The sequence below is a fragment of the Scleropages formosus genome, chromosome 21 (assembly GCF_900964775.1).
Source record: "Scleropages formosus chromosome 21, fSclFor1.1, whole genome shotgun sequence".
Lineage (NCBI taxonomy): Eukaryota > Metazoa > Chordata > Actinopteri > Osteoglossiformes > Osteoglossidae > Scleropages > Scleropages formosus.
This window is the reverse complement of record NC_041826.1, coordinates 22,084,149-22,107,675: the sequence shown is the minus strand read 5'-3', so window position 1 is coordinate 22,107,675 and position 23,527 is coordinate 22,084,149. Positions and strand designations below refer to the sequence as shown.

Below are 23,527 nucleotides of genomic sequence, written 5' to 3'. Positions count from 1 at the left end.
ACTGAGGGGGTCCATGTGTGTCGTTTCGGGAGTGTGAAAGGAGCCAGTGGAGAAGTGCCATCGATCAGCCATTGAAATTTTTAGTCCCAGCAAGAGATCACCATGAAGGTCCTGGTCCCGTCCACTTCACACCTCCGAAGGACTGACCGTCCTTGACCAGAACTTGGTTCTGCAAATACACTAGTTTGACTAAATTTACACTGAACACTTAGCAATTCACATGAAGCAGCAGAAAAACTATCATATTTAATGCAATTTTAACTGCTGGCTTGTATTTGCATTACACATTTTTGCTGTGTGTATTTTAGAAAGCAGCTCCTATGCGTTACATTTTACTCCACACGCTGGGTGTGTTGTCACGTACTTTTAACTGTGACCCAGAGGCACGAGGCATGAGACGTCAGTAGGACCTGCGGAGGAGGATTGATAGATGCACGGAGACAATGGCTGGAGGGGGTGAGTGGATTTCTGAGACGGAAGAGACCAGCAGCTCCCAGGTGAAACGTGGTACAGCAGAGTCTTACTGCAAGCATGGGGCCTGGTGACTGCAGGGTGCTGAGTGGGAAGAGGGCTGTAGGACAAAAACTCTCCATTATCTTACTCACAGACTGCACTCCAGTATTACTCTATACAGTGTAGAAATCTAGTGTACTTCTTACACTGAATTTGGTGAATTGTTTACCCTTATACCTCTTTCAAATTAATACATAGCAATGTTGTGCCTTACTTGAGTATTATCCATTACACATTTTACCTATTTACACACCAGGGTATTTTAATGGAGAAACTCACAGTAAATACCTGGGACAGTAGATGGAGGAGCTGTTACCGTTGTGGCTTTGGATCCGTCACTGTTTTTGTGTGAATAATTTAGTCAGTAACCATCCATATCGACCTAGTTCATATTTCCAAATTGTGGAACTGTATGAACGGCCAACGTGTCAGACACAGGCGAGGTGCTTCTGGCCTCTGCACAGAAAGACGTACCAAGAACGAGCGTTCCCTGCTGCTGCTGGACCTCCCGAACCCCCATGGTGCTAGTTTTTCCACAGCTGAGGTGCTACATAACTAGGATGGATTGAGTTGTTAACTGACTTGCCTCCATCCAACTGGATTGTTAATCCAAAGGTACTAAATGCAGCATTGCCCATTTTAAAACTCTGTTCAGTTAAACTTACCTAAATGAACGGTTAATATAAATGCTTTTTGGCTGCCCTCAAACTGGAATTGTCAGGCCCCTTTCATAGTTGAAAATGTTTTTTAGGATTATATGCCCTCTATGTACAGGTGGCAGTTTTGCTGTAAATAACAAACATGAATGAAATTAACTTGATTATTTCATATCCACCGTAAAAATAAAATTACTTACGTTTTGTAAAGTATGGCTTGCAGAAACACTTTCATGGTGTGCCATTAAATGAGATTTAGACAATCTTCAGAGGGAAATTATTTTTCAAGAAAAAAAGATACCACACATTTATTGATCTGCTTGCAATATGTTCAAACCAAGCCACCTGACACATAAATAAAACACTGTTATTGCTAATTAAGACAAGCTGCACATACTTATTACAATGGAACAGCAAAGCAAAATCCTGTTTCTTAGTTAAGATTTTGATTAAATCACTACGTACTTCAGCTGTAAATTATTTTTTGGTTACAAATCACAAGCCGTAAAATTATGTACATGGTCACAAAAATCACAGAACCAAAACAAGAATGATGTGTAACGCTTATATACAATTCTATACGAAACAATTTGTGGTTCCTAAATGCGGTTCAGTCATCTGAGCCATTTGCTTGAGGTTTTTGGTCACAGTCCTCTGAGGGAACATCCTAGAACACAAAATAATCAAATCTTGGTAAATTCACACTTGTTTCATTACCCTTAATAACATTAAGGCAGTCGACTATAGATCAGAGCGACGGGGGATGGACTGCTTTACCTTTTTAAGAACGCCTTGCAGCTGGTTCACTACTCCTGACAAACTAGTCACTGTTTTGTGCAGCTGATCCTCGAAGCAGAGCTTCCTCTCCTCGGTGGCTTTGAGCGTCTCCTCGGTTTGAGACAGGTTGCTTCTCAGCTCCTCTAGGTCTCTCGAAAGGCCATTATTGGCATTTTCCAGGTGCAGTATGAGCTTTGCATCCTCCTCTACAACACATGGGAGCGATCGCTTGATTTTTATCAGTTACATGCACTATTATATTACAGCTGTAGACAGTTACTAGTTAGTCAAAACACAGGACATGCACTCACTAGGGAAGCAGTAGTTCCCAAAAGGATTTTCTACACACCCATTTTAGTGTTCTGCACCATCAGTTTCTGCTCAATCTCTTCTCTGCCCTTTTCACTCTTCTCCAGCTTCTGCATCAGGCTTCCCACATCAACCATGGCACCGTTGTACACGATCAAGCCTCCCGATTCGCTGCTCTCTTCTTTCACTTTGTGGGATGGCAGCAGGGCTCTGTTTCCTGTGGAAACACAGTGACCCAGGTACTCACTGATGCTTCAACTCACCCATAACGCAGCACTTTGAGCGTTTATGTCTACAGCACAGCGGAGCACATTCTGCAAAAGATAAGTTTACTTTTCCATACCCAAAGGGTTATCCAAAGAAACATCACAGGAAGCCTGAGAGGCCTCATCTTTCGGTCGGTCCGTCAGTTTCCGGTAGAAGCATGAATCCCTGATGAGTGGTTTATTTAACAGCTTCTTAACCTGAAAATGAATGAATTGCAAAATGTTTCCAGAAGAAAACTACTTCCACGGAATATTTCCTTTCCTTTTCTCAGTCACTCAGTTTCCGTCATCTTGCGCTGGTGAGGGTAGGTGTGGTAACGGCTGAGCAGAGAGGCCACAGCCACAGTCTCCAGGTCCTCATGGGAGACCACAAAGTGTTCCCAGGGTGGCACAGAGAAAATAATCTCTACAGTGTGTCCTCAGTCTGCCTCAGGGTGTCCTCCCACCCAGTGGGACATTCCCGACCAGGGTGATTCTTACAACTCATAATTTCAACAAATTAGTAATAAACTAGAACACACACACAGTCTGAAACCGCTTTGTCCCAAGCGGGGTCGCGGCAGTCGAGGCAGGAGAGGGAGGGGTCACACCCATGACGGGATGCCAGTCCATCCCAAAGCACCCCAAGCAGGACTCAAACCCCGGGCCTGCCAGAGAGTAGGCCCCGGCCAAACCCGCTGTGCTACCGCGCCTCCCTAAACTAGATATTAATAGATAGAGAGAAGAATAAGAGTAAAACCCAAAGATGGAGGTACAGAAAATATGAGCTTCCTTATGAATTTCCATTGACTGACTGCTCTATGCAGTAATATGAATGCCTATGACCCAGGTGGCTTTTAAAAGTGAGCCTATCAACGCCTGCATTAATCAACCAACCCACTGGATGTGGTACCTGAGCCCGGGACAGATGCAATCCCAGCGTGTACATGATTTCCTCAAGATCCTTCTCGAGGAGATAACCACAGTGGCTTTGGTCAAAGTACACAAAGGCCATAAGGAGATCTTTGTTGTAAGTGACCATTTGCTTCTTCTCTTTTTCCTGTAATGTGAGAAAAGTCTATTTAGGCCATGAATTGAGTAACAGTATTAAATTGCTTAAACACAAACATAACTTTTTGGTTTCTAATGCTGCTGTTCTGTGGAACTTCCAGAATAAAAGGAAAAGGAGGGAGGTGAATGGCTACAATGAACGGAAAGAAGAGACACTCACCTTATCTTTGGAAGACCTCTCTCTAGACTTTCTGTCATCTCTTCTGTCATCCCTCCTGTCTCGCCCATCGGAGTCGTCATCGTCTTTTTCAGAGGTACCAATGAAGCGAGAGTAAGAATGAATTTCATACACAAACAAGCCAATGAAGTCCTACTGTATCAAACAGTTACACGCTCATAAATGCTTCAAAATACCCGAAATAAGAGGAACGCCAAAGTTGTACCTTCGTCGTCGTCGCCCTCCTCAGCATCCAAGGGGTCGTACTCCTCAGCATTAGTGTTGCTGTCCTCATCTTCATCTTTTGACTCCTCCTTCTTCAGGCTTCTTTCCCTTTCTTCCTCCTTGTATTGACGTTGACAAAATGGGTTGGACAACAACTAGAGGCAAACGAGCGACACTCAAGCGTGTGCCTCCACTTACCTTCCTCTCGTCCTTAAGCCTCTTCAGCGACGGCTCACCATTCTCATCTTCCTTCTCCCTTTTAATATCTCTCTTCTCTGCTTCCTTTTTCGCCTTTTCCTTCTTCTCCCTTCTTTCATCTTTGGAGGGCACAGCAGCCAGCGCTTTGTAGATCCTATAACCAAAGTCCCGCTGCAGCATCTCGTTGAACAGTTCGGCAAAGAGGGACACCTTGAGAAGCGGAACAGATACAGCATAAGATCATGTCTCTGGAACACCGTGTTTATTAAAGTCCACATCATAATAATTATGATGCTATATTATGAACAACAGAAAAAATGTAATGGGGCGGCATGGTGGGTAGCGGTGCTGCCTCACAGCCCCGGGGCTGCAGGTTCCTGCTGGATTTGAATCCATGCTCTCCCTGTGTGTTTGGGTTTTCTCCAGGTGATTCTTTTAACTCCCGCAGTCCAAAGACAAGCGTTTCAAGTGAGGCGGTGACACTAAACTGCCCACAGTGTATCAATGTGCCAGTGAGTTACTGAGTGAGATCATTTGATGCCTCACATCTCTCCATTTTTAAATGGTGCCATGTCTTCACTTAAAAACAACTCTGCCTCTTCCAGCGTTCTAGCAACTAAACCTTCAAAAAGAACACCTGTTGCTCAGTCATAAAGCCTCCTTTGGACTCCTTGGAGGGTCAAACATACGTTTCTTCCAACTTTATGAATGAGAGCCGGTACGGCTTGTTTAGTGTATCCTTTTACCTAAAACAACATTAATACAATGTGACCTAGACTCAGCAACCAATACTAGTGTTTCTTCTAACACTGTCTAAGCACGTGGCACAAATGAGGAGCGTACAGAGGAAGTCAGACTCACTTCAAAGGAGTGCTCCTTGTTGTCCTCCAGTCGATAGTCCAGCAGCACACTTAGAGACATGATGCTGCAGTCAAATTTACCATTCTTGGCCCCCCAGTTAGGATGCACGATGATAGTGGGCTCGTCCGGTAGAATATAGCGGCGTTCCCGCCGCTGTCGTTCCTGCTCCTCCTGTCGTTTGCGTTCTTCCTCCTGAGGAAGATGCCACATTGTCCCCATGAGGGTAAACCAAACCCAAAGGTTACTACCGAAGACATCTTTCAGTTGCATCAACACAGAGCTCCCCTCACTTTTTCTCAACAGCATACCTCTCTGTCCTCCTCCATACAAACAGGCTCTTCTTCCACAGCCAGGGTTTCTGGCTTCTCCGTCTCCTTTGCCTCCTCCAGCTGTTCCTCGCCCTTCAGCTGCTTAGTGAGCCGTGCAATCAGCTGGGATTTCAGCCCCTTGGAACTTAATGAGCGGCTCTCCAGCTCTTTGCGCAGGTCATTAACCTGGGAGACAAGCAGTAAGAGTTGGAAACAAAACTATAAAGGCCCAAGCTGGGGCATCAAATTGTCTAATGTCCTGGAGGTGTGTCAAGATAAGACAGAGGGGACACATTTTTCACTGTGAACCACCAGTTTTGAACAGTCATTTAACAAAAAACTCCACAGTACATTGAACATGACGATCACACAAAATCTGTGTGATCTGTACATACCTTCATTGACTTGGGATCCAACTTGGACCAGTGGGTGGGAACTGTGACTTCCTTTGAATCTTCCTCATCTTTCTCCTCCTCCTCCTGGAAGGAGAGATGTTTAAAGAAACAACAGGCTATGAGAGGGATATACCCTGACTCACCAAACAGTGAAACACAGTCGATCGGTGCAAGTAGCAAGGTCACAACTGCCTCTCATTATCTCCTTCTAAGTTCTTGACTGGGTAAAAATCCACTTCTAGGATATATAGAAGTTCTCTAGATTTTTACAAAGCAAAATCCCACCCATGAGCCAATAAAGCCAGTTCTGTGGAACATAAAAAGGTAATCAATGACAATAGGTCCAAGCAAGGGGCAGGGGGTAGAAACACTTCAAGTTGGCTTTCAAACTATGTTTGTGTGGGTCCCTGTATCTAGTTCTCACCACAGGTCCATATTATCATTATTATCATTTTTCTGTTATTTCTAATCAATGTAGACTTTTCTTCCAACAACTTCCTGGAAAAATTAAGGGCTTCATAAAAGTCTAAGTACAGTCCAATCAGAAAGTACAATAAAATCAAAAAGGGACAGACAGGAGAAAGAACTTAACTTTCTGAGCTCTGCAGATACTGAATAAATTAAAAAGAAAGCAAAAAGATGCTAACGGAGGACATTTGCACAACTGGCCATCCAGGTTCCAGCGTCCCTCTAAAGCCAAAACTCCAGCTCAGACAAAATCATGTTCAATCAAGGGTAACCCCACGTCCCACAAACATCAATTGAGTGCAGAACAATTTTTGATGTTTTTTTTGTTGTCAAACCAAAAACATAAGGTTAAACAGACACAAGATGGAGACAGGCGGGTAGATGTGGGCCCAGCTGGAAGCTGTTTTACCAGTTGCTGTGGTGTTGTCACGGTAGGACCTAAGTTCTCCCACTGTGTATGGCAGCTGTGTGGCATGGAACAGGGCAGGGAGAGGGTGAAGCAGGTAAAGGGGTGGAGTGGGAGGTAAGGATGGGGTCTGTGTGCTGTCTGTGATACTTGTCTGTTTGTGTTTGTTTCCTTTGCCTGTGAGAAGCGGAAATGAGAAGACAGGATTAGCGTTCAGTGCCTGTTCTCCATCAGCTTCCTTTCGTTCAGCCAAGAGTTTCTCTGCCAGCTGCTCCTTGAGTCCACGGGAGAGCCCCTCCCACTCTGAGCGGGTAGGAAGACAATGCCAAACATCCGGGAGAAATAAAACCACTGTCTCCACATGTGCAGGGACTGTCCGCCCCTTGTGTGTCTCCTCAGGGCGGTGATAGCGAATCTCTGCAAAACGATACCTGTCGCAAAGGAAGAAGCGTATTGGAAAGGAACATTTGTCAGACATTTGACAAGGTCTACCCACAGGCTACACAGTCTCCTGAATCCCGCCCAACCCGTGTCCGTCAGTGCCGTTCTACAATGCCCAGCCCCACATTCATTCCAAGTCAGACGGAAATGCAATAAATCTGTAGAAGTCCGGAGTAGACTCTTGTGCCGAGGGGAGGTGCAGACAGCAAAATAACCTGGATACATCGTAGCCATCCCTCAACGCCCTTCCCACCCAGACACAAAGTTTACACCTGTCTGCTCAGCATCATCTTCATAAATATGCACGCACACGCATACAACACGGCTTATAGGCCCGAGGGGGTGTGGAGGAAAAGACACTGAATCCAGGACACAGTGAAAGCAAGTTAAATATGTAAGATATTTAACACAGTAACAGAAAGAAAAGACACAATGGTGGCGTCTCCTCCTCTGGTTCTGCTGCTCGCACCACGTGGTCAATGCATCACCACAGATACATACAGGACTGCTGCACGCACTGGCAAAGGACGGCGCAAAAAAACCAACAGCAAATTAAGTATGGAATTAATCGTAAACAAAGAAGCATCCAAGGGATCAGGAGATGCAGTGCGGAGGAAATGCATGCAGCACCTCCTCATGGGGGCGGGGGGGTCTTAGCGGCAGGCCCAGCACTGTAAATGCACAACGAACAGGAGCACTGAATGGCGGCATGAGGTTGCACTTACCACTGAGTACATAAACTCAGGTCAATGCCTGTCAGAGCCTTACAACAACGTATTGCTGTCTTGATGAGCACAGAGGCGTCTTTTTCTGGGTCAGCGCCATCCAGTGAGGGGGACCAGTGCCCCCCAATGGCCATGGCCTCATCCTTGCCTCTCATGCCCACCAGGAACTATAAAACAGGAAGCAGCGTAAGGACAGGCCAGCACTGATTCCACTCCAGCCCCTCCAGACTTTTAGACTGAAATCTCATGTAGCAAACAGCACCTCTACCACACTGTGGGTCTCAACCCAAGGCCACAGAGGTTGGAGGTGGTCAGAAATGTATACCTTGATGAGGCGAGCTGGATGTTGAAAGGAGTCCTTCACTTCCTGTGGGTCATCAGCCAGAGCACAGGACTTGTGGTAGAGCTCATCCAGACTGGGGTTAGCCAGGAGCATCACCTATAAGGCACCAGGCATAAAGTTCAATACTCCATCTCATGTAAACTCACCTACAGTCTCTCATCCTCCAGCCAACCCAAAAAGACAGTTTTCCAACCCATCTAATTTAAATAACAGCTTGTCCTGAGCAGGATCACGGTGATTCAGAACCTATCCCTGAGGCACTGGGCATGAGGGGTACATCCTGGTTGGGACACCAGTTCATTGCTGGGTAGTCTCACACACAAACACCCCCATTTACACACTAAGGAAAAAGTTGGACAGCCCTGGTGTACAAAATTCTAATATTCAACGTCATACACACATTCGTGCGGATTAATGGCCAAACTGGTTGTTTACCTTAGCACTGTAGGTGTGGTTGGCATCTGGGGGCTCCAGCACAGCTGTGTTCTTCACCAGCGAGTCCACCTCCTTATGCATGATGTGGAAATTGCAGTAATTACCAAACTGGAAAGGCCGGGAGAGTGGGAACGCGTCTATCCAGGTGAACTCGGCATTAAAGAAATCGCTCGGGATGTAGAGGCTCTGGTACCGGCGACGAAGCTCCATCATGTCACAGCTGCGGCTGCAGAGGGGACATATGGATCAGAAACCATATCAAGTCCCACTGAAAGTGATTTTCTCAACAGAAACGTAAACTGAACTCAACATGCAGTTCTTTTGTGGTACATGTTCATAGTTCAAAGAGTCAGCAAACCAAGCTACTTGGGGTACAAGTCCGGGATATTTTTTGCTAACATGTACCATTTTTTCTTCTCCATTGGTCCAAACTTACCAGTCTAATGAGAACTTGGAGAACTGCACAGTATACCGCGGGGCTGCCCTTCGCGGCCGCCTGGGAGAGCGGTCACGGCGTGGAGAGCGGTCGCGTGATCGCTTGCGTGTAGGAGACCGTTCTCTGGACCGCCTCCGTTCACGGTCCCTCTCACGGCTGGAGAGGAGACATGCAGTTAGGGTGGGGCATGACTGGGGAAAACGGAACTCACTCACTCAGCCGCTTCTCAGAGTTACCAAGACAACTCACCTCCGATCGTCCTTCCGGAGGACAAGCTCTGGTCTGTCGCTACGGCTTGGGAAACGAGGCACAGGGTCTATGCGCCGTACCGGCTGCTGTTGGGGCATCATCCTGACAGGTGGTTGGAGAAGTCCGCCGGAGAAAACTGCATCTGAGGAACACACATCCACAGGTAACAGTTCCAGGTCAGCACAGTTGTGACCAGTGGGACCAGTCACTGCTTTAAAATGCACAGGAGACAGCTCCTACCTTTAGAGGGGGGCTGTGGCAGCAGAGGCTGTGGAGGGTTTTGCAGGAGAGGAGCCAGAGTAGCAGCAGAGATCTGGGCCTGGAGCAGAGAGGGGGGTGGAGCCTGGGTGGGCATACTGAAGGTGGTGGGTGGGGGCAGGGATTGAAGCATACTGGGCCCTGGCTTCATCAGAGTTGGTCCAGGGGGCTGGCTCTGAAACAGGAAAAGACAGAGTTAGGGTTAGAGTCAGGTGCAAACATGCAGGAGGTCCAATTTTTCTTTCTACACTCACATACTCCCTTGTCCTGGCACTGCTGGTAATAAACCAATAGAAATTGCAAATTAAAGACTCCAGTTGCACTTCCAGATTTAGACCTGTGACGAGTCTGAGCACTGAAACTAGATGTTGTGTACAAGAGGAGGAGAGGAGAAGCAGAAATAGGAAGTGGGGGGGGGGGGGACTAATGATGATGGGGGTCGCACTGAGTGCGGACTCCACTGCAAAGTGCGTGCCAGAGGATCGCAGTCCTGCTTCAGAGAAGGTGCCCAGCTCTGGGGGGAACTGGACGTAAGAGCAGAGACTGCAGAAGCTACATGGCTGCAATAGTGGCTAACTTTGCCCACCGGCAAAAGTCGCTCTCTGACACACGTCAAGAGTGGAGTGAGTGTGTTAAATATAGATGGACTGGGATGACACTCACAGGCTGACTGGCCAGCTGGGGTAGTGTCTGGATGCGCTGGGCGTTCCACTTGAAGGGCATGTTGGGGTTGTACACAGCCTCAACAAGCACTCGGTCTCCCACCTGGGGTGCCTTTCCCTTCACGGCGCTATAAAGTCACCCCCGCAATCGTGTTGAATAAAGACACAACAACAAACATTGACTGATTTCAAATGAGTTACTGCACTTAACAGTTAAGAAGAGAATGAGATGAGTGGTCAAAGAACAGAGCTCTTGCCTTAGCTGGAAGAAGACATCCTCGTCCACAAAACCAAAGGTGTCGTGCAACTTGCTAACAACCCCGGTGAAGACGCGCTGCTTCTGGGGTTGCGGCTGCTGCTGATGGCTGGACCGTGGTGTGGGGTATGACACTGTGATCTGGGCTGCTGGTTGGGGGCTGGGCAATGCCACGGGGGGCTGTAACATAAGGCCATGTCGTCAGTGCAGGATTTCCACAGCATCCCCTGGCACACCAACACAACCAGAACCTCTCTAATCGAGACACTGTAAATGCAGAAAAATAACACTTCACTTCTGAAACAGGGATGAATAAAAGCATCAGGACCCACAAAGGACACTGCTTTAGGCCACTATGGCACACAGTAATGTGTCACACAACATGTTTGCTTCAAATTTACCTGAGAAAGCAGGCCAGGCTGTGGCTGAGGTAACTGTGAGAGGAAAGGAGACAGGAGAGGAGAGAACAGGTTACACCTGATAATACCAATAGGACAAAGGTCTGCATCATGACATAATTTTAGCACCATGGGTCAACTTTTGAACATCTATTTCAGTATCGGTTTTTATTCTTCAGCGACACCTGGATTTCTTTGATAAAATGTGACTTGTCCAACGGTTCACATGATTATGTGCCTAAATGAACGCCTTTACGGGGAAGAGCTGTAAAGCTTGCTCATGTGGCAACAAACTCAAAGAAATCTATCTTTTTAGACAAACAAGTGTGTCAGATGTGTACGTACAAATCAAACATATATTCATTATGGCAACTGATCTAAATCCAAGAGTTTTAAGGATGAAATCCAGGTGATTCTTTTTAACAAACAACAAATTATAACTGTATGCACCATTGAGACATTTCAGATAATATACTCTAGAAAATCAAGATATTAAATATTACAACTATCACTACACATTAAACCTTTAGTTTTTAAAAACTTTTTCCCCCACCATTATCACTATCACCACCCATCATATGAAATGATCATATATACTCATTGATTTCATGTCCATGTTAGCCCTCATTAATGTTTAAGTGGTCTCTGTTATGGTTTTGATCATTTTAATTTAGCATTGCTTCTTTGATTTTTATTGCATTCATGTCTTGCACAAAAGGTACTATATGAATAAAATCTTATATTACTGAAAGCTTTATTAAGACTATGGCAGACACTAGTAGCAGTTAGATTCCTGTAAAATAGAAAGACACCACTAATAACTGTTTCCATGCCATTATCAATTGCTAAAGCACATTATTTCAATGTTTGTATGTTTATAGCAATGTACGTTAACCCAGGTAAGTCAAAGCACTCAAATTAATCACTGTGATGGAGCTCAAAATCTTAAATACATTTCATTTATTCATTCAACTGGTGGAGGAGGTATTTTATCTTTACGTTAGCGGTGTGTTGCTAGGTTAAATATTGTACACACACTGGTTGCGCTCTTCAAAGTAAACGGTATGATCAAATATTTTAAAGTAATTAAAAATGTGAGTGCTAACAGGCAGTATATTAAGTGATTTCGACAGGTGTCTGCTGAAATTATTGTACAATCTCTCTGTTGACAAACAGAAGAAACTTTACAGCTGACTTGGCTGTTCACCTAAAATAAGAAAGATGAACATGAGATTCTTTAAGAAAAAGTGCAAAGCCCTGAAATGACACCATACCCAGACCAACAGACTAGAAATAATACAGAACAAAGTAGAAATATAATGCACAACTAGACATTATTCTGAACCAAATCATGCACCACCTTTAACAAGGTACTGCATCAAGGTTCTGCTAAGTACCCTTGCAGCCAACAGTCTTTTTTCCCCCACTACTGTGCTACAACTGCTCTCCAAGTAACATATTATTCCTCCTGTGAAAAACAAGAACGTTAACTAGCGATGTAACTTTGTGCGGTGCCTTATGAACAGCACCAGTTAACTTACTTAACCAAGTAAACAGCCAACCTTACCATTTACTTTTTACTTTAAAGCCAAAAAGTAAGATCAGAGTCAAAGAAGCCAGAACACATAAAATTCCATAAACATAATTCCACCCAAGACAAATTTCTCCATTTCATTCTCAAGATTAAATTTAGACTAAGCACACATCATTCCCATTGCCTAAATATAGGAGTAAAGGTGCTACCTGATGGGGGACATTGTAGAGGGGCTGTTGTGGCGGCGGTGGCTGTTGTGGCTGCTGCTGCTGCTGCTGTTGTTGCTGCTGCTGCTGATACTGCTGCAAGGCAGTGTTGATCTGGGACTGAAATCGAACATGCAAGATACTCAAAGGTTACCTGTTGCCCTGAAAGACATTCATTTGCCGGGCTTGTTTATAACAAATTTACCTTTTTTTTTAAAAAAGAAAAAAAAAAAGGTTTTTAAAAAACCATCACGGACAAAACAAATGCAGTTAAAGATTTAAAGACATAAGAATTGCATCTGGAATCTTAGACCAGAAGTTCGCAGTGGTCAAAACCAAACATAAAAGAAGTAGAAAAGTTTTTTGATTCTGAGACATCTGCGCACAGTTTTGGTACCACCTGTAAAATAACGCTGTGAATAAAGCTTAGCGGTCGACACCTGAACAACGGTGGACCCGGCATTCGAGTTTCTCGCTGCCAGGCTACCAACACCTACCGTGTAGACGGGCGAGCGGAGCAGCGCGATCTCACCTGCTGCAGGGCAGCTGCGGCAGCGGCTGCTTGTTGCTGGAGAGCGGCGGTCTGCTGGGACAGCTGGTAGTTGGCAGCGGACTGGGAGGTGAGGGAGGCCGCAGCCAAGGCCGACTGCTGAGAGTACATGGAGGGGGAGGCCCCCAGCAGGGATGGCTGCTGGACACCCAGAGCTATTGAAAGAAGGGAGGGGGGGGGGTGTCACATGCTGACATGCGCTACACACACCTGTCTATACACTTGTCACACATCATCACTCACAGCAGAGAGCACTAATAAGCCGGGAGACAGTTTTTGACCACATCGTCGTGGGCAACGATTGTAACCGTTCAAATGATGTCATCCTCAAACCAAAATGACATGAGATGCACGAGAACTCAGGACTTGTGGCACAGATTTTTTTTTTTTTTTTTTCTTTTTAGCGTCATCTAAAAGCGAATAGATTAAGTAAAGTTTGCAGAATGTGCGCTGAAAGGATTCTGCGAGTTCGGGTGTTAAATATGACACATTCCTGAAAATGCTAAGTTTGTTCTGCACAGGGTGTGTGTGTGTCGACAAAACACGTGTGATTTGCACACTGTATAGAGTGTATATGGATGCATGCAGGCAGGCAGACTGACACACACACACACACACACACACACACCTAACTCTGCTCTGCTTGCAGTCACGTGCTGTGGGAAACACTCACAGTGCAGACTGTTGAGGTCCAGCGACTGTCCCGAATGTCCGGGCTGCGACACGGCCGTGGCTGCGAACTGGGCCGCCCAGGGAGGATTCTTCTGTCCCCCGAACTGAGCCATGGCTGCGCTGGGAGCTCCGCACGCCTGCACTCTTCTTCACTACTAAGCGCACACACACACATACAAACAAACAAACAAACAAACAAACACAGACTGATCATCATCATGTCAACACGCACACTACACTAGACGGTCTCTCCAGATCATCATGGACAAGCAAGTAACTGACCGGTACACAGACAGTCACTTCATCAAATCTGAAAAGTACCACATGACAGGGGAAATTACCTCACGTCACGTAACACGGTTTAATACCGGTGTTTAAGTGTAACTGCGCACCTCGTTCCCAGGATAATAACCATTTGGGCCCCCGCCGCGGCGCGGTTAGCTGCCACGCGGTGTCTCAACGAAAGGAGGCACATACACACTGGACTGAAACCAGTTTCACTAGTTAAACGGTTAACCAGTTTACCCAGCGAAATAGCGGACTAGCTCTGACCAGGCAGGCGGCGCCTGCCTCAGAAAAGCGGCCGCGGGGACGCAGCACGCGCGCGCTCTCGCCGCTCTCGCGGGGGCTGCCGCGTTCTCGAGCGGCGCCGCACGGGCCAATTCCGGGCCTCCGCCACCACCGCGAGCCAGCGAGCTGAACTTGAAGCGTGCTCACGGAACCACCGCGCCGCCCTTTCGCCGCGCTCACTATTTTCGATTCATTTCCGCCGCGCTCCTTTTTCCTCCTCCACGCAACCCGCAAAGCGGTGCGCGATCGGCCATGACCAAAACTGATTAATCGTGTTATTTACCGTCGTCCTCTGTTTATCTCACCGGCGAAGACTTGAGACTAAGGGAGTCGACTGCGCATGCGCGTTCGCCAGCGCTCTGCGCCTGCGCAGAAGGCTGGCGCGCGGTCAGAGGTCAGCAGTGCTTGCGTCACGAGGAAAGACAGGTCTAACAGTGTTGGGCGCTTGACCTCTTTTCTTTCGGAGACATGGCAGCTTTTTCAGTGAAATGCTCTGTGCTTTGCTTTCCGTGTATGACATGATACTACGTGAAGGGAAGACACAGAGAAGAATGCGGAGACTGATCTGCAGGCATAAATTGCTCGTAGAATGAGGAGGTTTTTGGTTTCCAAGGACTCTTCATTGATTATGACCGGTGCCACAAACACCGACTTCCTTTAGCAGTTGCTGTTAGGCAAGCTAGAAAAGCAGAGACTAAGAACTAAGCGAGAAATGCCGCCTCGTGTTTCGTTACGTCTCGGATTTTTCCCCTCAATATGTTTCTGAAACCTGCTTTGATGGCAATTCCCCCCTTATTCCCAGACACAAGCGTGGCAAGTTAACAATCACAACTTTATTCATCTGTGTTTTCACGTTCACGGTAACAGCTGAGGAAGACATCGTCGTAAAAAAATACACCCTTCCGGCGCCGCCTCCTCAGCTGTTTCGGCGTAGGTTTAAACGCAGTTCTGTCTGCGGCATGCTCACGTCCTCTGTGTGTCTGCATGGGTCTCCATGTGATGGGCTGGCATTCTGTCCAGGGCCCAGTGACTCTGGGATAGGCCCCAGACCACTACAGCCCCAACTGTGTGGTTAATGAAAGCATGTTTGCTGAAACACATTTACTCATCAGACGCTTTTCTCCAAAGCGACTTCCAACAAATTCTATGTAGTGTTATGAGCCGACACACCTTATTCACCGCGGTGACTTACACTGCTAGATACACTACTTACACTGGGTCACTCATCCATACATCAGCGGAACACACACACACACACTCTCTCTCTCTCTGTCACACACACTAAGGGTGAACCTGAACAACATATCTTTGGGCTGTGTGAGGAAACCCACGCAGACACGCAGAGAACATGCAAACTCCACGCAGACTAAGCAGGGAATCGAACCCGCGTCCTCTCGCACCACTCAAGCGCTGTGAAACAGCGTTACTCGCTGTGCTGCCCAAACACAGCAGCACCCTTGAATATAAGAGCCAGAAAGTTGAGCAGCAGGCCAACCAAACCCTCCAGGTAAATTAGGTTCATACGGTGCCTTGAATAAGTGTTTTGTTTTCCTCAGCTTTTGAGGTTTTCAACTTTTTGGGACCAATTCACCCAACACTACATAAAAACAAAGAGAAACACTCAAACTTTTGACCAGTTTATTAAAAGCAAAAAGCAGAAATGATCAAATATAACAAACATTCATGCCCTTTGTATCTGCAACTCAAATGTGCGCCGGTGCAATACTTAACCTCGGAATACATACAATTGTACGCGTGTGTGAGACAGAGACCAAGACGATTTACATTTATAGTAGCTGACACTTTTCTCCAAAGGAACTTACAACGTCAATCTATTTACAATTATCAGTTTACACAGCTGGGTAATTTTACTGGAGCAATTTAGGGTAAGCACCTTGCTCAAGGGTACTACAGCTGGAGGCAGCAATGGAACCTGCAACCTTAGGGTCCAAAGGCAGCAGCTGTAACCACTACCAGTGTTTCCATGTAGCTCCCATTGGCATCCTGCAGCTGCCCAAATCAACTTCTAGACTCTGGCACACAGGATGGTCAAAGGATCTCCATCCCGATGCTTACAAGACCTGATCACTCCATACACCCTAGCAAGAACATCACGCTTCTCCACCTTGGGCCCCTTGATAGTCCCGCTCACAAGAGATCCAAAAGTCAATGTCTCTAGAGTCTCCGTTTTGATTCCAAAGCAGTAGAATGGACTCCCTCTCTCCGCACACCTGCTCAATTCACTTCAGAATTCAAGAGGAGTCTTAAAATGCATCGCATTTAATGCTGTTAATTTAAAGTTTTCATTAAATCATCTGTCACAATAAGCTTCGTACTTCCCGTGTGGCGCAGTTCTATAGGCAGTCACTTGAGTAACGTGCACTGGGCCGAATAAATGGCAGTACTGGACAAACCAACGTTGCTTCGATGGTCGTGTGCCTGTATCTAAAGCCCGCTGCCCGTTGTGAAGCTTTCGAGTTGTACATCCCTTTGGTGAAAACATAATGCTAAATGAATAAATGTAAAGGTTTTCAATGGCAGGGACAGACAATGATGCACACGACAGGCTATCCTCAGACAAAAAACTCAAAGCAGAATGGACATCTGCCTTTCAGCAGGACAATGATCCAAAGCTCACTGTCAGAGCAACACTAGTGGGGCAAAAGGGGAGAAGGGTTGGGGGGGGGGCGGGAGAAAAAAAAAAAAAAAAAACCCCATCACCAAGCAGCCCAGTCAGAGTCCTGACCTTATTCCCATTGGGAATCTGCGGGAAATAACTTCATTGCCATTTTCCAAGAAGGAATGCGAAAGTATTTTTCCGTCTCAGTCTACAAAAACTACTGACTGTAGCAGCTGCCTGAGGTAGTTCAGCAAAGTACTGATCAAGGACATTAATTATGAGATGATAAACTATTTTTAAAAAATTACTTTTCTTATTTGGGGGACTCGAACGATGAATGTGTGACTCGCAAAAACTCCAGTCAATGAGAATCTTAGCATGGTTTATGTGACTGTAGTTTCCATTCTCATTGGAAGAGAACAACTCAAAAATAAATACATACTAGCTCAATCAATGCCGAAATTAAGATCAGAATCACAAAATTTAAATATCTGTAAAACACAGCAACCGGAATAACTATATACACAATACTGAATAAGCTTAATAACTTTATGTACAGTACATTTTTGAACAAGCCTAGCAGTCTGCTTCATACTTTAAATGTTACATTTTTAAATATAGCCAGCTTACGTTGTGGAATATCTTTTTGTGTCAATGAAAGTACATTATACACATCATATGAAACATTCTGTATTCTTTAGGCTTTACAGATGACATTTATACAGCTACAAAACATTTATAATGAATACTAAAGTATTTAATTGTTACAAAAGACTGCAGGCTAACATCTAATTTTAAATGTCATAACAAGCCTTCAACATGAGTGTACAACAGGAGGAAACTGTTAAAGGTGACAAATCTTTAGCATTTATCAAAAATGCTTAATATTGTTTGTGTATAACTATGAATCCTGCAGTTTATGCTCCAGTTCAGAAAACACTCTAATATTTACTTCATCCACTTCATCTTCCACCTACAAAAACAAATAGAGTCATCAGTACAAACAAAACAGCCCGAATAGCAGTGACTTCCAACAGAATGAAATTGTTATTTATTCCCAAGTCAAGACTCATGCGGTTAGAATTTAGTTTTTGTACCATGATCACTTGAGAGCCAAGAAAAACTCAGAAGTCCCCTCCACAAAAGAGGAAAGAGTGCAAAGGGCAGTTTAGCGAAATGTCACCTGCTCCACGGTGTCCACCTCCGGGATGTAAAACTGTAACATGTTCTGGATTCCGTTCCTCAATGTTACTGTAGAACTCGGGCAACCAGTGCAGGATCCAACCAGTTTCAGTTTCACTGTCCCGTCCTCAAAGCCCTTGAAGATGACATCACCCCCATCCTCCTGCACCGTGGGCCTGCGGGAGACGCCGACATCAGCACATTGCTCATCCTTCAGTAAACATCAGACACTGAAATCAGGTCTGTACGGTCCTCCCACGCTGTTTCCAAAGTCAGACCCTCTGCTTCGTCTCCTTTCTGACCATAACCGTACATTGACATAGCTGGAGTTCTCCATCCTCTTCATAGGAAAGTTGTGTTACAAAAAAGTTCTGACTCACTGATATAAAGTGTTATTAGTAGCTTTATCTAATTACTCCGTAAACAGTTTTGAACCTCATGTTTCCCACACTCAGTTACTCGTATGAGAACACGACACTACGTTCAACTCTGATAGGGACCGAAATAACAGGCTGTACAGGATCAGTAAACTTCAACAAATACAGCCTGTGTCTCCATCCATCCATCCAACCATCCAATTTCAGTAACTGCTTGCCCAAAGCAGGGTTGCGGAGATCTGGAGCCAATCCCGGAATCACTGTGCTCAGGTGGGTACAGCCTGGATAGGATGCCACAGCTTGAAATTTTATTGCACAAATTACAATACTATCCGTGAAACAAAGGACCGAAAAATAACTTTGGGGCGAGTTGTGAATATCGAAATGGGAAACGACTCGAAATCAACGCAAAATGACTGCGAGCAGTACCTGATCCTGGTGTCCAGAAGCTCTTTGATCATAGAAACAACTTCATCTTCATCCTCTTCTGAAGGGTCTAAAAGAAGAAGAGGTGACCTTCACTGCAGGAAGCAGCAAATATACAGTGTAGCTTTTCAGCTCCAGTGTGTGAAACTCAGCTGAACTAAAAACCCTTCCAGAAAGATCCAACAGCTCAAGCACACCTGAACATCCCGCAGGTGCACAGCCCAACACTGCACAGCTTCCTGGGGTGTCTGGAAACTCTTTTCACTTCAGTAAGCTCAGTACTACAGTAGGAGGCGAGATCCAAACCTGGGACTGCCGGTAGCATAGTAGTTAGGGCTCCTAACTTGGCTCCAAAGGTTGCAGGTTTGAAACTGGCCACCTGCTGTAGTGCCCTCGAGCAAGGTACTTACCTTAAATTGCTTCAGTAAAAATTACCATATAAATGGGTAAATAAATGTAGCTTGCTTAACACTGCGAGGAAAATCGTCAGCTAAATTGCTAATCTCTTGGCACAGACCCTCCTTACGCTACAGCGCAATTATTGAATAAAATAAATTTAAAAAGGAGGGATTTTAATTTGCTAATACACATCAAAACAGATGCAACGTCTACGGAGAAGCCGAATAAACTATTTCCACGCAGGGTTGTTCTCACTGCTCTCAGCGGATGGCATTTGAGTAGTTATGGGACTTCCACTCTGGAAGAAGTCAGTCATGACCTCGATCACGTCCCGCCTGACGTCTCTCCAGTCCACATCATCATCTCTCTGCAAAGAGACCAAACACGCTGTACAGCCCAACGCAAAAGAACGTGCGCTCCTTACTCTGTAATAAACTGTACAAGCCAAGTACCTTTAACACTGGAAATTGTGTTAAGTGGTGTCCATCAATTTGTTCATTCATTCATTTTAACAAACCGAATATCCAGACCGGACTGCCGGATCCTGGACTGATCTTGTGATTAATGAGACACGACGCAGTCACACACATCCACTTACACAGATGTGCAATAAGGGCCATTTAGAGTAATAAAATGTTCCTACAGTAAATATTTGGAATGGAGAAAGCTGAAGCTCTCAAAAGGAAACTCCCAAACGCAGAAGGAGAATATGAAAAATGAGTGAGTTTGGGCCAAACTCCTTCAAATGAGTAATTTCTTTAAAAAAAAAAAAAAGTGTATGAGTTGCAATAGCTCTTATCAGTGTACATTTTTCTGAGAAATTACTGCTCAGTTGTAACACATTTGGTATGTTCACTGCAGGGAAAAAAAGTATCAAATATTTTCCATTTGCATCAAGGTCAATGAACTTAAGGTATTCAACAAAACCACCAGTAATAATTACATTAAAATCTATGATTTCCGTGTTAAATGTATATGGCCCTAACACTCACACATGTTAAATGTTCACTATTCAGAGCAGTTACCTTGGTCACAGTGATGAAGTCGGGACCAAAAAACACACTCTTTACTCCTTCCACTTTGAAGATGTCCCTAGCAAAAGACAGATTACATTTTTTCAAAACCTTCACTTTGACTGTCACTCAGTAGGCACCACATACCTGTTTTAAAGCAGCCCGGTAATTTAGAGACATCAGGTAATGTGTGGGAAGCTGAGGTCTCATTAAGACAGGACAGAACGAAATACCACATTGTCTGAACCGCTTGTCCCATTCGGGGTCGCGGGGAACCGGAGCCTGACCCAGCAACACAGGGCGGAAGGGACACACCTAGGACAGGACGCCAGTCTGTCGCGAGGCACCCCAAGCAGGACTCGAACCCCAGACCCACCGGAGAGCAGGACCCTGTCCAACCCACTGCACCACCGCGCCCCCACGAAATACCAGTCTGTTATTATTATTAGTTCTCAGGGAGTGGTTCACATCTACATTTATCAGACAGACACTTTTCTCCAAAGTGACGTACATCTCATAGAAAATACAATGTGATCATTACCTTAACAGGAAGAGACACTTAGATGCAGACGTGTGATTCTTAAGTGCAGTTATTTTGTTTCTTTCCACCATATGAATTAACGTTCATCACACGAGTAGCTGCAGAAAACTCAATCAGAATATCGACGATTTCTGACTGCCTTCCTACTAATGTTTAACATATAAACATTTACATTACAGGAGTAGCTGTGTAAAGGTTTATCCGGACATGATCTTAAAGTTAAGGTGCATGAACATTTACACCTTACATGAACTTAGGAGATGATGGGCAAAGTGAGTCTAGAAGAGATGAGTTTTAAAACCCTTTTGAAATGTGGACAGAGATTCAGCAGTTCTGAGTGACAAGGGAGGTTTGACTGACTGACTGATTGATTGATTGATTGATTGATTGATTGATTCCCTTTGGTGTGTGGACGGCGCTGATTTTACCTGGCCAGCGGACTGTGGTCAGCAGAGGAGGGGTTGGGGAAGTCCAGTGTCCCTGCCCCCAGCACAGTCCTCCCGGGGAGGAATTTGAGACTCCTGGGGTTCGGCGTGTCTTGGGTCTGAATGAATAAGTGTCGCACTGCAACATGCGAAGAACACGTCTGTACTGGGCAGCACACGGGATCGAAAGGTCTCACTGCGTTTATTTACCAAAACACAGTCAGCTCACAGCTTGGTCCAGGTGGATGTGTATAGTTTTTCGATGATTTACACAGCAAGGGGTTCTAACAGCATCCACTCGGGTAAATACCTTGGTCAAGGGTACTAAGCAGGTGTGGGACTTGAACCAACAACCTTCACATTACATGACACCCCCGAAGAGTACACTACCTGTGCTGTACACACTATGCTATGGGCAGTTCAGAGTCACTAATCCACCTGAAGGCAGGTCTTGGGAGTGCAGGAGGAAACCGGAGCACCCAGAAAACCCCCACGGGAACGTGGCGGAGCGCGCACACATCGGACTCAAAGCCCGGAGCGGCGAGGCACCAGCGCTACCCCCCCGCGATGCCCGACCTCTAATACAAGTACTTTAAACTTGCTTTTCGAACTCCACTATCGGTGTGGATAAAAGGGACACCCCGGGCTGAGGTGGCTCGAGCTCATGCTCGCGCTCCCTGCTCGCGCCCCGGCTGCCCCCGCAGCTTAGCTGCGAGCGGTTCTCACCCGACAGCTGGCCGGTGCTCGGTTGCAGCAGAAGCCGGGATTTGGGGCATTTCTGGGCCACACATGTCGAGAAGCGCTGACTGCTCACTCTGCCTGCGAATCTGAGAAATAAAAGTAAAGAAAATTAAAGAGAGGGAAGGAAAAAAAAAAAACAAAAAACAAATTGTCTGTCGAGTCTCTGCTGGCGCCTGCCTGGACGAGCAGCATTGCATTAACCACGCAGCACCCACCTATTTTAAAAAAATTAAAGTATTCCTTCCCACTCGACCTCTGTCAAGGTTCTCGGCGACAGATTACTCGTTATTTCACAAACGAAAACGTTATTCGGGCGTTAATATACGTCTCGAGGACGCCACAAATGGACAACGCGCGCGCCAAAACACTGACACGGTCGCAGCGCGAGCGAGTGCAGCCGCAAGTAGCGCGCTAGCAAGTTAGCTTCGCCCGCGGTAACGACGCCGTGTCGCTGCTCCGAGGGCTCATCTTCTGCCATGTCCGAAAGCGGCCTCTGTAGCTCGTGTGAGCGAACATGTCGAGCGGGAAAGAGGAGGACGAAGCGCCGCTCTTTACCTGCTGCGCTGGACCGCGGCCCGCAGGCAGACGATGCGTGAGAGACTCCATCTTCCGCACGTCGCCATTTCGCTCGATTCCCGCCTCAGCCGCGCTCTCCTTTAAGCCATGGCATAGTAATATTATTATACCAACGTCGTCTTGCTTCAAACCACAGCGACGTCCACATTAATTACACAATAATAAGCACTAATACTGTCCGAACGGTTCGTCTCATTCTCCGGGTGGAGAAATATTTAACCATTTGTAGAGTTTACCTGTTTACGTGGTATGCAGCTGCTGGTTGTACATCTGTCCAAGAGACGATAACAGTGTTGTAAGTGTATGTATACGGAAATTTCTAGAAAATGCCAGAAACTAGACAGACTTTGGTCAGAGAATTCAGTAAAGAAATCGTCACCATAGTAACAATAACTACCTGTTTATTTGTTAAGCGGATGCCTTTGAGGTGACGAATAATGCTGGGTTCCTATACTACATTCTTACAGTAACAGTGGTTTAGCCTTTTTTTTTTTTATACAGCTGCTGGGTCATGTTTACTCTATCGGTTCAAGGTATCCTGGCCAGATATAGAGCGTGAGCCAGACGTGAACTTTCCACTGCAAGGCAATGGCCTTTAACAACTACGCCATCTAGTGCCCGCCGACGTCATTAAACCAGCCCGCTCCCTCTCAGCCCACCTCCCAAAGCCGTGCCGTGTCTGCTCAACGCAGACTCTTGATAGGTTTTCCTTGTAGAATGTGCTCAACGCAGACGATACCGCTCTTTAGGAGGCCACAGAAAGTATGAAGAGCAAAGCTCAAAATGAAGGCGACTCTGGCACGGTGTACGCAGCCTCCTCCGGTCCGTCCGCCCTACGACTCCTTAACCGCCGCAGCGAATGCAGGAGTGGCCGACGTCCCACAGGGAGGGGTCACGCAAGGC

At 46.0% G+C, this 23,527-nt stretch overlaps 2 protein-coding genes across 7 annotated transcripts; both read right to left on the bottom strand.

The window, feature by feature from the left end:
- Window positions 1-1,446: 1,446 nt before the first annotated feature.
- On the bottom strand, window positions 1,447-14,682 carry ccar1 (cell division cycle and apoptosis regulator 1). Of its 5 annotated transcripts, none has more exons than XM_018729970.2 (25): window positions 14,610-14,682; window positions 13,756-13,916; window positions 13,065-13,237; window positions 12,536-12,652; window positions 10,796-10,828; window positions 10,396-10,574; window positions 10,140-10,266; window positions 9,459-9,651; window positions 9,219-9,360; window positions 8,970-9,125; window positions 8,534-8,759; window positions 8,081-8,194; window positions 7,756-7,922; window positions 6,810-7,020; window positions 5,716-5,799; window positions 5,321-5,506; window positions 5,013-5,204; window positions 4,152-4,361; window positions 3,955-4,072; window positions 3,732-3,814; window positions 3,414-3,560; window positions 2,599-2,719; window positions 2,296-2,472; window positions 1,947-2,152; window positions 1,447-1,836 (listed from the first exon to the last, which is right to left on the bottom strand). In XM_018729970.2, the coding sequence occupies exons 2-25, from the start codon at window positions 13,865-13,867 to the stop codon at window positions 1,780-1,782; spliced, it is 3,531 nt and encodes a 1,176-aa protein (XP_018585486.2). In that variant the 5' UTR covers window positions 13,868-13,916; window positions 14,610-14,682; the 3' UTR covers window positions 1,447-1,779. The 5 variants fall into 5 exon arrangements, with proteins under 5 accessions (XP_018585486.2, XP_018585485.2, XP_018585489.2 ...); XM_018729969.2 differs by having other exon boundaries at window positions 13,756-13,909; window positions 14,608-14,675; XM_018729973.2 differs by having other exon boundaries at window positions 13,756-13,906; window positions 14,608-14,660.
- Window positions 14,683-15,948: 1,266 nt separating this feature from the next.
- On the bottom strand, window positions 15,949-23,425 carry LOC108920902 (NFU1 iron-sulfur cluster scaffold homolog, mitochondrial). Of its 2 annotated transcripts, none has more exons than XM_018729976.2 (10): window positions 23,284-23,425; window positions 22,861-22,894; window positions 22,604-22,702; window positions 22,034-22,134; window positions 21,311-21,446; window positions 20,354-20,420; window positions 19,584-19,695; window positions 18,933-18,999; window positions 18,128-18,302; window positions 15,949-17,917 (listed from the first exon to the last, which is right to left on the bottom strand). In XM_018729976.2, the coding sequence occupies exons 3-10, from the start codon at window positions 22,669-22,671 to the stop codon at window positions 17,846-17,848; spliced, it is 798 nt and encodes a 265-aa protein (XP_018585492.2). In that variant the 5' UTR covers window positions 22,672-22,702; window positions 22,861-22,894; window positions 23,284-23,425; the 3' UTR covers window positions 15,949-17,845. The 2 variants fall into 2 exon arrangements, with proteins under 2 accessions (XP_018585492.2, XP_029103113.1); XM_029247280.1 differs by lacking the exon at window positions 23,284-23,425 and adding an exon at window positions 23,022-23,102.
- Window positions 23,426-23,527: the final 102 nt, after the last annotated feature.